Genomic DNA, 16,170 nt, shown 5'->3' with positions numbered 1-16,170 from the left:
TCATATAACTGTTAACTTTTTTTTCAGTACAATCCTTCAAAGTTAATTGACAACAGGAATACTTCAAAAAAATATTCAGAAATAATTAACTCACCCAAGTGGCTTTAAACCAACCCAAGTAATAATATGTAGTCAATAATACTTGTTATTAATTCATGCCTACGATTTTGTGCATAAACTCTATTTATACTACATCACAATAAATAAAATAAAACGCTTTTTTTCAATGTAAGTCAATATTGTTTATTTTAAAACAACAAATATACATGTTGAAATGAAGTATAAACAAAAACATGAATTAAATGAGCGAGGTATTATCCGTCTACAATAAAATACGTAGACTACACCTATTAAATATCAGTATAACAAAATTACATTATTTTGTATGACTACAAAAATACATTTATGAATACACAAAAATAACAAACTTTCACTTTAAACAATAATTAAAATAAAAAAATAAAGAGTTCAAAACTAAAGTATCACTTTCGTTTTGCGTGAGTTAAATAGTTCTGGTAAAAATAATTTGGCACTGTAATAGAATAAGCCTACTCGAGGTTATAAATAATAGTAAGCTCGGTCCCGATTTTGATTACTTACTGCATTTAGTTTAGTTTATGAATAAACATCAAATAATCATTACATGGTTAGTCATACAAAGTTGACAGTACAAAATAATTTTTCTCGTCACAAACATGTTGTTTTTCAAAATAAATCATACATACCTAGTTATAATATAAAAGTATTATTATGTTAAAGTTATAATATAGTATATGTTAAAGTTATAATATAGTATTATGTCATTTCAATATAGTGTCCCAGAACCGTATCTTTTAGATATTATATTTTCGTTACTAACTATGATGAATACGATATAATATATACTAAAGAAATGATATTTAAATTAAACTAGATTATAAATGCAATAGTACCTATGTAAAGTAAATCATTAATTTCATTGAGTGTTAGAGTGAAATTATATCAAACAATCAGTCCTATCCTATAATATGTATATAACTTATCCTGGTCTACCTATCTCTAAAATCTTTCTTATAGATATTAGCATGTTGTAGATATACTGCGTATATGTAGTTGAATAGGTAAAATAATACTAAGTCGTATACATATGTACTATCTAAAAATGTGTAAAGTCATTACGAATATAGTAAAAAATGTACTAAATAATCATTATTGAATCACAGCTTGTTACATGTTAAAATACAGAAATGTAATAGGTTGAGAAATGAATGTAATAAAGTTAAATAATAAATGCTATATTGAGAGATTAAATATGAATTCGTAGTGAGTAACGTAATAGGCTAAATGTTTCTTTTCTATGACTAACAGATGTCCCAAATACATAAAATTCGAATATAGATTTTTTTTTCTAGACAATTCTATGAAAAACATAATAAACGAGTAAAAAACCACATAAAATTAATTTAGTAATAAAAATATACAATAAATATAATTCGTAGTAAGAAATTACCGGTACTTTTCCTAGCGAGCATTACTCGGTTTTAAATAATCGCACTTTAACTTTTAACATCTATTGTAGTTTACACCAAGTCGCATAAAACATTTATTGATTTAATCGTTTACTAACACATATTAATGGGCCACCGATCGTGGAACACTAAACAATGTTTAAGCGACCGTCATGTGCGTTAGTCTCCGGCGTATCGCATAGGACTTCAGTGCGATATGCTTGCAGGCCGTCTATGTTCGAGCACCTTTCTGAGCTGTTTGCGAGTGTTGCAGGCCACGGTCAGCGAACAAGACGCCGCTGCGGCCGGATGTCCGGCGATTGTCGTGGCGGCAGTGGCAGTAGAAATTGCGGCCGAACCGGTGCAGCTACTGCCCGGCGAAAAAGTGGACTCGTGCACCTGCTGTTGCGGGAGGCTGGGCGCCGGTACCGGAAACGTGGGCTCGAACACTTCCAGCTGCGGGCTTACCATGAGTGAAGCAACCGAACTGTCGAGACACTGATTCGCGTCGCCGGCCAAGCTGAGTATGAGTTCCTCGACGCTGAACTCTTCGGCCACCTGCAGCGGTTCGTCCGCGGCGACTCCTTGGTGCGGTTCGCACACCGCGAAATCCGTGTCCGGCTTGGACACTAAGATGTCATCGAACGGTATGAGATCGACGGCCGTCCCCACTGGTTCGGCGTCTGACTGCTCGACGGCCGTCACTGTCTGCCGGACGGGCTCGTCGACGAACTGCAGTTCCTGCACCGTTTCCGTAGCTATGGACATGACTGGCGGCTGGCTCGAGTCGTCCTCCGTCACCGTCTCGTAACTGGCGCCGTTGATCATCGGCATCATTAGTAGGCTGGACATCAACTCGCCGTTGTCCATCACGCACAGGCTGATCGTACCATTGGCGTCCTGACCAATCTTCTGCACGTCGACATTGCATTCCACCGACAGCTTTACCGGCATCCCGTCGTCCGGCTCGGCCAGGATCATCTTTTGAACAGTGGCCGTGCTCGAATCCGGGCCCGCTCCCGTGAACGTCCGTATCGCAATGCCTGAAAGGTATGCATCCACCTCCACCTCAGCCGTTTCGCATTGTTTTAGGGCTTCGATGTTAGCCTTTGACAGCGGTATAACTAGTTGACCTGCGAACAACAATCGCATCAATAATATTAAATCTTGACTCGTTAATATAGTGTATAATATTCTAAACAGTTAGGCAACTAGGGCTTTTTAAGGGAGGAAAAGGGAGGGGTGATAACCCAATGCTCTGAAAATGTGAAATTTAAGTTCTACTCAACACGCATATTTGCATAATTTATATTATAATTATACAATACATTATTCAAACTTGTAAGTTGTAACCCCGACTTGGTTATGATGTCATTAAATTTACGTTCATGTAGGACGAATACACTACCACCTAGATTTTACTCATAAGCTCAAACACCTGTTGAGATAAGATTTTTATCTCACCCCACTCCAGTCTCTCACTCACTCATTCATATAAAAATCAATCCTAGTTGTGCCATTGATTTTAAACAATCGAAAAGCGCGTACTTTGGTATTTTAAGAATTCCGAAGTCGTGCTGTTTGTTTCACTGTCGAAATGCTGAAGCAAATCGTCGGCGAAATCTGATAAAGTCTCTGAATCGTCCCAAATATCATGACTTCGCTGGTGCGTTTTGAGACTAGCCTTTCCTGGGAACGACTTGTTGCATTTTGGTCGGTCGCACGTATACAGTTTGTCAGCCGAATGCGTCCGCTTGTGTGTTTTTAGATGATGGCTGGCCGTAAACGCTCGACCGCAACCTTCTTCTGCGCATCTGAAAATAATGATAATAACCGGATACGTGTTATAAAACAAATAAAATGCTCATAATTTGTTCAAGATTGCTGTTAATAGCTTTCTACATATGTTTTAATTATTAAAATATTATAGTAGGTAATATCGTGTAAACTTATATAGTAAAAACTCTTTTCTGATAATAATAATAATCCTATGTTGTTGACACTTGACAAGATGTCAAAATCAACGTGGTAATTGCTTATTAATTGATAATATTGTATATTACTTGTACGGTCGTTCTTGCGTGTGTGTTCTATAATGCTTCTTTAAATCACTAAAAGTCGTAAAACACTTGCCACAGCCTGCTTGTATACAGTCGAAAGTATCACCAGTGTGCAAACGTTGATGAGCTCGTAGCCTGTACTACAAATAACCGTAGGTCCGTTATTTTTCTTAAAGATTAGTGAAATAACTTGAATAAGATAATCGAAATCTTTACCTGTAAACGGTGTTAAAAGCTTTTTGACATTCCTCCTTGGTACAGACAAATGGTTTTTGTTTCGTATGCACACGTTCATGAATTTTCAAACTATACGACGTCAAAAACGGTTTACCGCAGTCAATTATATTACACTTGAACCGGTATTCACCTAATATTAAATAATTAATCAGTTCATATTGTAATAAATTAACGTATAAAATAAAATTAATTAGACATTTAAACCTTAATAATACATTGTTTAGAAAAAATCATTCTGATGATTGGGCTTATTTTATCTAAATATGGTTAATGTCTTCAACATTCATTCACAATACTTTTTAATTTGATTAATACTAAGTATAACTACCAATCGGAATTTAATTAATAGTTTATAACGGTACTGCATAATCACATAAATTAAACACATTTTAATTTTTGTACTTCTTAAAAAAGCATACATTATTAAAATAATAGGTTCTTGTTCTTCCAACTATTTTAAGTATAAAAATGGAATATTTTCGTTAAAATATATGATAATATAATTACACTAGTTAGGTATCTTTTTAAATTTAATATAAGTTGTCAAAAAAAAAATTTTGATTTAATTTTTCAGTTTTAGTTATTTTATAATTTAATTATGTATATGTGTATATATTAAACGGCAGCAAAAAATTAACGAAAATTAATTTTTGAGATTAAATAAATTACATGGATACAAAAAAAATGTATAGAAATACATGCCAATATTTTACCATTAATTCTACTATACCAGACCTGAGATAATACTAATATCTATCATCATATATAAAAACTAAAAACTGAAAATTTACTATATAATCATATAATTAAGTTAAATAAAGTATTAAGTTTTTATTTTTTATTTTTTACTATAAAGCAAATAATAATTTTATGAAATACAATCTTTGATTATCTATAAAATGAAATATTGAATGCTAAATTTAAAAATAATTTACTTTAATAAACATTTATTACCACGTACTATTGATGTTATAATATACTGTGTGTAATAAATTTTATATATGTTTATGTAATCGCTAAATAAAATATTTTCTATTAAGCGTAAATAGTACATTTTGTTTACATAGTACTAATAATTACACACCTTTATGTGTCTTCATATGAGTACGGAGATTTCCCACGGTGCTGTACGTTCTTTTGCACCCAGTGAATTCGCAATAATGTCTTTTGGTATCCGATTGATCCGGTGGAGTGTCATTACTGAATGAACTTTGAGATATATCGTCCTGAAATCCTTCTTGTAATGTAATATCATTTTGTGGTTTGACGTCATATTGCACATAACTATTTGTTTGATAATTGTAATGGATAAAACTGTAAAACAAAAATTATTATAACTACTTACGTATATATAATTGTAAGTTATAAAAGTTAAAACTAACTAGTTATTGGTTAATAACTACGCATTATAGTATGTCATAACAACAATGTTTAATGTATTTACCTAATATAATACATGTATATTATACTGGTTTATTCATATATATCTCATTGTATAAATATTAGTAAACCCTCTGAGGACACCCTGTACCTACTTCTTATAATTTACATAAATTTAACACTATTATTTGAATAAAAGCCACAAAATGATCTGTTCAGTGTAATTAACAACAGAAAACTAGACAAGTAAAGTTTACTATGTACTTATATAAGTTATATGTATTATTGTACGTACTACAATATACAAAGTGCACATTTTAATGATGTGATGTTTTAAAACATAACATTAAAATATTAATGGCATAATATATATGCAGAAAGATGTTATATTTAATTAACGTTGCATACATTGACAAATTTTGAACTATTTCCAAAATTTTATTTTTTGCATTAACAGTAAGTTATAAACTTAATATAAATAAAAAAATATTATATTTAAAATAATATTCAGAAAATTAATTTTAAATAATATCCAGTTAGCTACATAAAATATAATTTTTATTTTTATTTTTTAAATGAGGTTTGTAAGAATATAATATATTTCTATATGCTTTTCTTATTGGTTGAACTAGAATACTAGATGCTCGTATCTTATCTAATAATGTTATTAATTTCAACAAACAAAATAATTTAATATTAGTTATGAATGTACTCAAATACTTCATCAATCAATTGTTTAATGCTTTAATTTAGGAAACAAAAATAATAATTTATGAAAATTAGTGATAAAGCTATACCAGCATGATTAAAAAAAATATTATTTTAACTTTGATTAATAATTCTATTAATCAACATAACCTAATGTAATAAATCTATTTACTAAGCTATTTAATAATAATTTATGTATGTGTAAAGTGTAGACAAAATGGATAAATTTTACCATTAAATTAAACTATAAAATTTAAGCCAATCAGGATATTCATAAAAACAATTTCTACTAAAAATTACCAACAGAATTTATTTTGTAATTCAGATAACTAAATCATAAAAAGTTGTAATTATCACGTTCTTACAAAAAAAAAATGTGCTTAAGTTTGACGTTTAATAACTTTTGAAATTCTTCTTATAAATTATTTAGACTTAAATCGTATATACTGTATAATAATGTATTGTGTTAGACTAAAATTCATGAATCATTAATAACATATATAAATTATAACACCACAGTAATTTAAAATTAATAGTTTCTCATTTTTTATGCATTCTACAAGTATATTCTTACATTATTTATTTTGTTGTACGCTAAAAAATATGTAAATTTACACGCCAAAGAAAAAATTACACAAAAGTTGTGTTATTCAAAAAAGTGTATACAAAAATATACATTTAATTATATACCTAGCTGTCTAAGATGAATTTTATGCGTTTAATCGACAATTATATTAAATAAATAAAACATACATAACTAAATTATTCTTTTGTAATAATATTATGTTTGTCATTATTACTACTTACATCAACTTTTTTCCTGTATATTTAATATTTATATGCTTATATAATTTTCATAAAACCAAATTTTCAAACTTAAGTTATTTTCATATAATTTTAACCGTAATTCATTTAATATTTATATGATACAATTTATAATATCACACAGTTTTATGAAAATATCAAGAGAATCATACATTTAACAAAATATGTTGGCTAGGTCACTGGTTTTGATGACCTACGACTGACAGTAATGCAAGTTGCATTTCTATATTCTTTTTTAAAGCGCAGTGTTATAAAAACAAACATAGCTAAAGTAACTAATTTTATTTTTACATAATCTAAAATAGTCCATTAAAAAATAAAACTCATGTTAATAAAAAAAAATTACAAATATACTAAAAAAACTCAAACGATATTGAAAAATACTACTAATACATGAAATAACAATACGAAATAACAATTTTTCTTTATTTTTTGTAGCACACAGACGGCAAAACTATAAGCTACGTGCGTAATTATGAATTATCTTGCAGATTTCCAATATAGTTAGTTTTTAATTTATGATATATCATATTCACATCAATTAAACCATTGATGTATTGACATAATAATGAAACTTTATCCTTTTAAATATGTTATATAACTATATACAATGGCCATTTGCTATTGAAGCCAAATTTAAAAAAATAAAAATTTATAATTTGAAACAAATGTACCTATATAGATATCAACTACACCTAATACCTTTACACAGTCATTGACTATTGTGAGTATTATTTTTTATAACACCTTAAGCTAAATTTTATTTTAATAGTAGACAATCTTTAAATCAAAATGGCATTAATTATTAATGCATCAACACCCACATATTTAAATTTGCTATTTTCCTCTGTAAAATATTACAATGACTCACGAAATCGCAATATATTATTATTCTAATAATATAAAGTAATCATTGTTACATTTATGTTCAGTTATTTTTGCACATTTTACACATCTTTGTCCATTTAAGCGTTTATGAATAAATAAGTATTTCCTATACGAAGCACATTTTTAGTTAACTAAAAAACATATCTAAGCCAAATGTTTTTACCTATATGATGGCATGCATAACGATGATCAGATCTTAATCGTACTGATGGATAAATGATAAAAACTAATATCCATTATTAAATCGTATAGTAAATATAATCTTTTAACGCATAGAACTGATGTAACATATCCTGTCAAAATATATACAAAAGCATAATTTTTATTTATTCGTACCAAAATAAAAAAAAATAAATGATTAATTATCTGTCGTGTGCGTAGTACGAAAGATAATATGATATACTTTTATTTTATTGGAATGAGATTTTAAATATTATGTTGCGATTTTATTAAGTATTTTTGGGTGGGGGCATAAAATCGAAAAAAAATAGAAACACATCGTGGCATCATATATACATGTGTTCAAATGACTAGCTTGCGCGGCGGTTGGCATACGGCGTGGGACGATCCGAAAGTCGTGAATTTAATATATCGGCAACAACGTCAGAATAATACACGGCAAAAATGTCGTGACTGACTAAACAACTTGTCCCTGACTGTTTTTACATGATAATAATATTATGGTTAATAAAGTATACGTCGTCGTCATCGTCGTCAAGGTGTATGTATACCTACAACTGTATAATTGTAAACGGATACCTACGTTGTATGATACCTACCTACCTATCTGTTTTCTTTCGACTTTCGAAACCGAATTAGTGTTTAAAATCGTCCCCCGTGAGCACTTATTTTAAAATTATTACTATATAACAATACGACGTGTATTGACTTTTATTAAGTCTCTAACAACGAACATAGTAGATATGAGTATGTATACCTATTACCCACTAAAGCTATACAATAGTATAGCTATCGAAAAACTCGTCGAAACGTAAGCTCTTCGAAACCCTCCCCACAAAACGTGTTCGTCCTTGCGGATCACCATTGGTCTTCGGTGTTCCGTAGGACTCTGCACACCAAACACTTGAAAAGCGTTGCACACTTCTTATGACATACTATTTAATATGATGGGTACGTGTTATACAACATGAATAAACGCACAGACCTGTACTCGGTGTTACAGAAGAACGCGGCGCTGCTGCGATCCTCGCCGTCTTCTTCTTCCGTCATCCTCGGCGGTTGCTGCTGCTGCTGCGGCGGCGGCGGCGGAGGCAGCGGAGGAACAACGACGGGACTCGGCGGCCGCTGCTGCTGTTGTTGCTGCTGCAGTTCCGGACCGTTGTTGTAAACGAGCGCGACCACTTGTTCCATCGCGACCACAACGCATAATAACCGGCGGAATCTGCGATCGCCGTGCTTCCGTCACGCGCGGCGATATGATTATATCAGGTCGAAGCAACGCCGCGGTGGACGCGATCGTTTCACTAATCACGCTCGGCGGCGTCGAGAGCTGTTGCGGTGATACACAACGCACGAGCGAAACGCGTCTCGGAAACGTGACACCGCCGCAATGGCTCGGCCACGGCGGCGGCGGCGGCGTCGAGCAGTCATCCGCCGGCGGCCGGTCGGTGGTGGGAAAAAGACGTGGGCGCGGATGCGGAGGAGGCGAAAATACGTAAATGACGTGGCGACGACGACCTTGAGCCGCGCGACGACGGTGGCCGACTGTAAAACGGCGGTGGCCGCCGCGGATGGCAGATGGTCAGCGCGCGCCAAAAAAATAAAATCAAAGCCGACGACGAAAAGACCCTTTTCGCGCGCCGCGCTGCACGACGACGGCCGCGCGATGGGGTCACCCGCTCCACCGGCGTTCGTGTCGGCGGCCGCCGCGATCCTCGATCTCGGCACGGCGCGGCGGCGACGACGGCGGCGACGGTGACGCGCGCGCGCCGAGCTCTACATTTTCGATTATGTTATGGTATTATTATACATCATCGTACGTTTAAAAATAATATGTACGCGCCTCGACAGTTTTTTTGGCAACCGCGATGCGCAATGTTTACCAGACAATAAACAATATGGGTTTTTTTTTTTTACTATTTACACGCTTCACACGCCCACCCTGCACCACGCGCGTGTATGCTTCAATATATTGTTTTTTTACGATGTAGCCAATTCGAATAATAAGCTTATAGTCGGGATCAAACTCGTGTATACGGTTTAATATAAAAATTGGTATTGTAAAAAGAATTTTAAAAATAAAAATATCTGCATACAATTTTACACAGTAGGTATACAAATGAAATGTTTAAGTGCAGAATCCATATAGTAACACTCGTGTGGCTTTATGAAAGGACAATAATTTTATTATGAAGGCGTCACCTAGTTTACCTAAAATAAATAAAAACTCCAAACGTACACATACATATTAGAAAAAAAACACACCAAAGTACACACCTAATACCTACGTCACATGTGTGTACATACGTAATTTACATTTCAAAACGTGTTTTCTAGAAAATCTAAATTCGCATTAACTGTGTATTATAATACATTAATATCTTATAGGAGGTACCTTATATATTATAATATATATGCCAATAATATATTATGGAATAATATGCAACTCAATAGCACTATAACATTTTATACTACCTAAACGATACTTATCTTAATTTGTATTTAAGAATTTTAGTAACTAACAATTCAAATATCTAATATTCTAATATAGAAATATTCACAAAAAAAAAAAAAAAAACACACGTGAATTCTCAAAGTGTTAGTGAGTCATTTATAGGCGTATTTGATATTTATGCCAAGTTTTTAACCAACTAAAACAACACTATTTATTTAGGTGAAGTCAATATCTACCATTTTTTGAGAGAATTATTGTGAGTTTATCACATAATATTTTGTCCGTTCTGTGCTTTTACCTATTTTTTAACAATGAAAATGTTTATATATATATAATATGTACATTATTGCACTTATTTATATACACATTTGTAATTTATAATAATCTAATAGTCAAATTTTCACAAAGATGGCGGTAAACGACAAATTCATTCATTTTATAAATAAAAAACATACACTAAAGCTGGTACTAAAGTTAATTGGAGCAGGATGTTTGCGAACTGAGAATTTTTAACTCTAATATTAAAAAAGGGGAATAGAAGGTAACAACTGTAGTGTTATACAGTAGGTGACATTGGTGTCAATAGTGTGCCTCGTTATAGTTGAGTACTATCATTACCTATAACCTGTTAAATTTGAATTTATTGATAAATTAATACTTACGAAAAATGATGATTGCATTACTCTTATTAATATTTAAAAAATATTTTTAAATGTAGGTTATTCAATAATGTATTTTAATTTTTGAAATGCCGTCTCAACCACATATATACTCTTCATCTTACTATGAACAGATATATGATAAATTTTATATCGTATTGTTATTTATGAATATTAATTATACATATTTAATAATAATATCAATTAATAAGTATAATATTATATTATACTTACTGTACTAAGCCTCCTATATGTATGGTGGATATTATTATCAATAAAAATAAAATATCTTCAGTGAATTCAATTATGTGACTTTAAACCTATCTATAAAATTATTAACTTAACGGAAATTCAATATTAATTGCATTTTAAATCGAGAAAATTAGTTATAATTTCAACAAAATATATTAATAACAGAATTTTAGTCGTCGCGCAAGGTCTAACGTCTCTCCGAGTTCACTATTACGCCATACACGCACGTCAATTAAATCAACAACATCCGTATGTCCCCCGGAAACGGGGCTGGGTCCTCTGGGACCCAAACTTCTTCCAGAACCTCAAAAAGAAGGAGGCTCCCAAGTAACTTTTCTACTTGTTACTTTTCTACTTGTGTTACAGCCAAAAATCGCTATTCTCCTCTACTTAACGCAAACGTCAACTCTGACATGGACTTAACCACCTCCAGCGAAGGTGAGGATAATCAACAAGACGAGATTAATCAAAAAATTCTGCCGATATACGTATATAATATAACCGACTTTGATAACTTTTATAAATCATTATCCGCAATAACTACCGACGAGTTCACAATTAACCACACCAAAAACGCACTAAAATTAAATGTAACATCGATCGACGATTACAGATCCATCACTAAAAAAATTCGATGACACAGAAATACAATACCATACTTATCAATTTCCTATGGACAAACAATTATCTTTAATTATTAGAAATCTTCCAGTCTCGATTTCAGAAAAGTCAATTTTTGAAGCTCTATCAGACCTTGACTTTAAGGTAACATCCGTAACCCGTTTACAAAACCGTTTTAAGTGTTCTATACCCATTGTCACAATTCTGCTGACAAATGCTTCCAAAAAAATATATGCCTTAAATCGACTACTACATTGCGTTGTATCAGTTGAACCTAGAAAACCTACCAAAGACATTCCACAATGTACAAATTGACAGGGATTTACACTTAAGCTAAGCCTGTACTTTTCATTATTCCATATATGGTATACTACGTACATAATTAACTGTTAATAATCTTATTATCTATTTTTCTTAATTTTTTTTTTTATCGTTATCCTATTATAAATGCCAAAAGTAAAAATTGTATATATTATCTCTAGATATAGATAGCCTTCTCTTGGCTAGGAATGACTTAAATTAAAATAATAAAAAAAAAAAAAAAAAAAAAATAACAGAATTTATATTTCGACCTATTTATCGTATACGACTTAATTAAACACCAATTTAGTTCAGTGCAATATGTGAGTTTATTATAGACATACATTTTTTATTTTAGGTTCTCGGTCCATTTTGCCGTCATTTTAATCTCTCATCAGTCCTTTTCTACTGATGCTACTCTCTAGAACAATGATGCCCATCCCGCAGCTCGCGGGTCACATGTGGCCTGTTACAAAATGTTTAAATAATATTTTAATAAAATTTTAAATGTGACCTTAATTAGTAATCTTTTCAATAACCAAATATAAGATAAGAAAACAATTCCAATATGTACCTATTTGTATATTGGGGTCGCTGTAAATTGCGTCCCGTTTCAAATTTTTTATGTAAATTGCGGCCCGGGTATATTTTATACATACGTAAATTGCGATCCCGTTATATTTTAATATATTTGCCTACTTAAATATTTATCATTGTTATGTAAATTACATTAAGAATTGTTATTAAATTTAAAAAAAATACAAATACTGTAAATACTGTAGACAGTGTAGACCAATGTAAAAACTCGTGCAAAATATTTCGATCAAATGCACACTGGCGGCTAGTAATATTATATAAGTATCAAGTGATATCCTTATCAATCAATATTAAAGATAATTTAACCTAACCTAACCAACCGACCAGAAATCGGAATATCCCGAGCCGCAATTTACACAGTATATAACTATGACCTTTTTTGCGGGACGCAATTTACCAACTGTATTATTATACAATAATATTTTAATTCTTCACTGTATTATATTTTTTCAAAGTTGACGATAATAAATGTAAAAAAGTTCGGTGGAGTCGATAGTCGGCGGAATCAATATATACAAATATCAGGCGGAATCGATAGCCGGCGGAATCAATAAAACCCCAACCATTCTTGTTCACATCTATTAAATTTGCGGCTTATTATACTGAACTACCTTGCACTATTAATTAAATGATAATTTTTCTAAAATGATTTCTTCACTATCTTACATTCTAAACATAAATCTAATACTCTACAATTATTTCCTGTTTCCATTATCATAATATAAACAGGCTCCAAATGACCATTTGATGATTTCTCGATAAGTAGCTCTAATACTTCTTTAATTTAATAAATATTGATAAAAATTAATTAAATTTCTTAGAATATAATATAAAATAAAATGTACTCACATGTAGGAACAGTTGAACGCACAGTGAGTCAAATTCAAAATGGGCTTGATGTAAGCCCTATAATTTCTAAAGACATTACATCTTCGTATGACCATTGTACGTTTACTGTTTACGTATTATATCCATTCAATGAAACCTTTTGAAAAATAGATACCGTCAAACTATAAATCTTACGTTATTGACAAACCTCAGGTACTTGAAGAATTGTTCAATTTTAATAATAAAGAAAATATTTATTTGAACGATAATAATATTATTTTATTAAATATTTTTCACGATATTAAGCTAGATAGAAATTCTATTTAATATAAAATGCACGGAATCAAAGTCAAAACCTAAATATTTTAATGTAGTTAACGCAATTATTATCCAATTAATTTGCCTGTTTTATCTTATTTGTTCAAACTCTATCACTTCAATTTTCCTAAGAGCATACAATATTTGCATAATCACATAATATTGGATACGCCGACAGATTTATTTTCGAAGCTCAATAATTCATATAAAAGCATCTATATCTATGAAAATGAAATAATAACTGATTTTAGTGAATCTTTTCATATTATTCAAAATTTTTTTTCTAAATTTGTGTTTAATCTTACTATGGCCTCATCTTCCGGAATTCAGCGATTATAATCACAATCACGCAACAGCATAACCATTACTCTAAATTCTATATTAATTTATCGCGAAAGTGTTCTCATGCGAAAAGTCAAGTCTCTTATTCTTTCATCAGGTGCTTGTCTTAACTGGATGTAGACTTACGGGAGAATCTTTATTATTTTCAGTTGACTCATCTATCCTATTGTATAAATTAAAATATATACAGGAATCAATATAATTTAACATTAAAATGTTATCACTTACCCCGGTGTAACAAATTCTGGAAGTGTTGGTAAATGGTTATCGTCACGAATACGATACATATATCTCAATATTCTAATAAAATAATCTAACACTATAAACTCGACAGCACAATAACAGAATGTTATGGTTAAAGTTTTTAAAACACGGGGTGGAATGATATGGATAGATAATTCATGTAAATGCGTGAGATAAAATGTATTAACAAAAAGAGAGTTTTCTGTACATCCCAAACTTAAATTACATGGTTAGTTAGGGTTTATGGAGACATACAAGTTCAGGGTCGGACTAGCTAGGACCGCAGGTTCACAGTCGCAGATTGGGTCTTTGGCTAATTTGGGTCCTCAGACTTAATGTTCATATTTTAAAATTAAATATATTACCTATGTTTTAGTAACATTTTTAAAGGTTTTTTATTGATTTTTAAATTTATAAAATAAATTAATATTAGGTCTCGATAAGGTTAAGTAGACAGCTGCTTTTATCAAGAAAATATTATGATATTAAAATTATATTATTTAATACACTGTTTATCGATTTGTGTCTACGATTCGTTCACAACAAAAGAACGGCCAAATATTTCATTAACTGATAGATTTAAAATTGAATCTTTTAATTATATATATGATATTTGTGCAAATAGCTTAGATAAACGATTTATAATTATTTGAAAATTACTTAGTGATTGCATTTGTTTAGATCCAAAAAATTATAGTTCTATAAAAAATGAAGTATCTGCAAATGCATTACTAAAACTTTCACCTAACCTAACCTAACAACTATTGATAGAAATATACTATCATATGAATTACAACAATTCGCTTTACAATTTAATTCTATTACCAAGACTTTTAAAGACACATTCATATTTTTAATTGAAGAGTTTCAACCTCCTATTTATAAACATGAATTAGATTTAGACCAAGACTAAGCATCATTTGTTGATTCATCCAATAATTGTAAATAAAACATGTAATAACTCATGAGTGTAGTGTGGGTGGTGCAGGGGGAAGTGCCCCCCCTGCGCTTCAAACTAAATTCTATTTCTTATACCAAACGTGTTTGGTTTGAACGATTCAAAACGTATTTATATATAATAATTAATAATTATCTTTCTATTACACTTCCCTCAAAAGAAGCATTTGCTACAAATTCCGAACCCTAATAATAACTGTTTACGGCGTGCCTTTAATAAATTACATAAAATAGTTTAAAACTCAGTCAGGTTGTTATAATATATATATATATTATGCATATAAATGTATATTAACGTTACCATGTACTTGTAAAATGAATACCATGTTTCTTGTAAAAGAACATTTTAAAAATTAAAAATATCAAAACAAAATTAAGACAAACTATTTTCCAAAAAAACAATGGAAGCATTGTTATTGATGAATATTGAAAGAAATTTTGAAATTGATAAAGAAAGTGTAATACATACTGTTGGAAAGAGTTGTAGTGAATTATCTAAACTGTTGTTTTAAATTTGAATTACGAAATAAAAAAAATTAATTTAAAATTTTAATTCACTATTTATTTATGTTCTTTTAAATTATTTTTATTTAAATATTTATCATAATTATAATAATAATAAATAATATAAAATTTAAAAGTAAGAATATTATCTAGAAAATGATATAATTTTTTATTGATATTAGATTTATTGAGTATTTGTCATTTTCTAGATAATATTCTTACCTTTAAATTTGATAATGGGTAAATTTACTTTAATATTAAAGTTAACATCACAAAATATGTTTTGCTGAACCCAAATTTGTTATGATGTATGTTAGTAAGACAGAGAC

The 16,170-nt window shown here is 30.7% G+C and overlaps 1 protein-coding gene across 1 annotated transcript; it reads right to left on the bottom strand.

The window, feature by feature from the left end:
- Positions 1 to 946: 946 nt before the first annotated feature.
- On the bottom strand, positions 947 to 9,340 carry LOC112601096 (zinc finger protein 76-like). Its single transcript, XM_025348523.1, has 6 exons — positions 8,751 to 9,340; positions 4,869 to 5,098; positions 3,764 to 3,914; positions 3,551 to 3,682; positions 3,036 to 3,301; positions 947 to 2,620 (listed from the first exon to the last, which is right to left on the bottom strand). Exons 1-6 carry the CDS (start codon positions 8,954 to 8,956, stop codon positions 1,695 to 1,697), a joined length of 1,911 nt encoding a protein of 636 aa, XP_025204308.1. The 5' UTR covers positions 8,957 to 9,340; the 3' UTR covers positions 947 to 1,694.
- Positions 9,341 to 16,170: the final 6,830 nt, after the last annotated feature.

The sequence above is a fragment of the Melanaphis sacchari genome, unplaced genomic scaffold, assembly GCF_002803265.2.
Source record: "Melanaphis sacchari strain LSU unplaced genomic scaffold, SCAv2.0 Contig74_pilon_pilon, whole genome shotgun sequence".
Taxonomy (NCBI): Eukaryota; Metazoa; Arthropoda; class Insecta; order Hemiptera; family Aphididae; genus Melanaphis; species Melanaphis sacchari.
The sequence above is the reverse complement of the archived record's forward strand: the minus strand, read 5'-3'. Positions and strand labels throughout refer to the sequence as shown.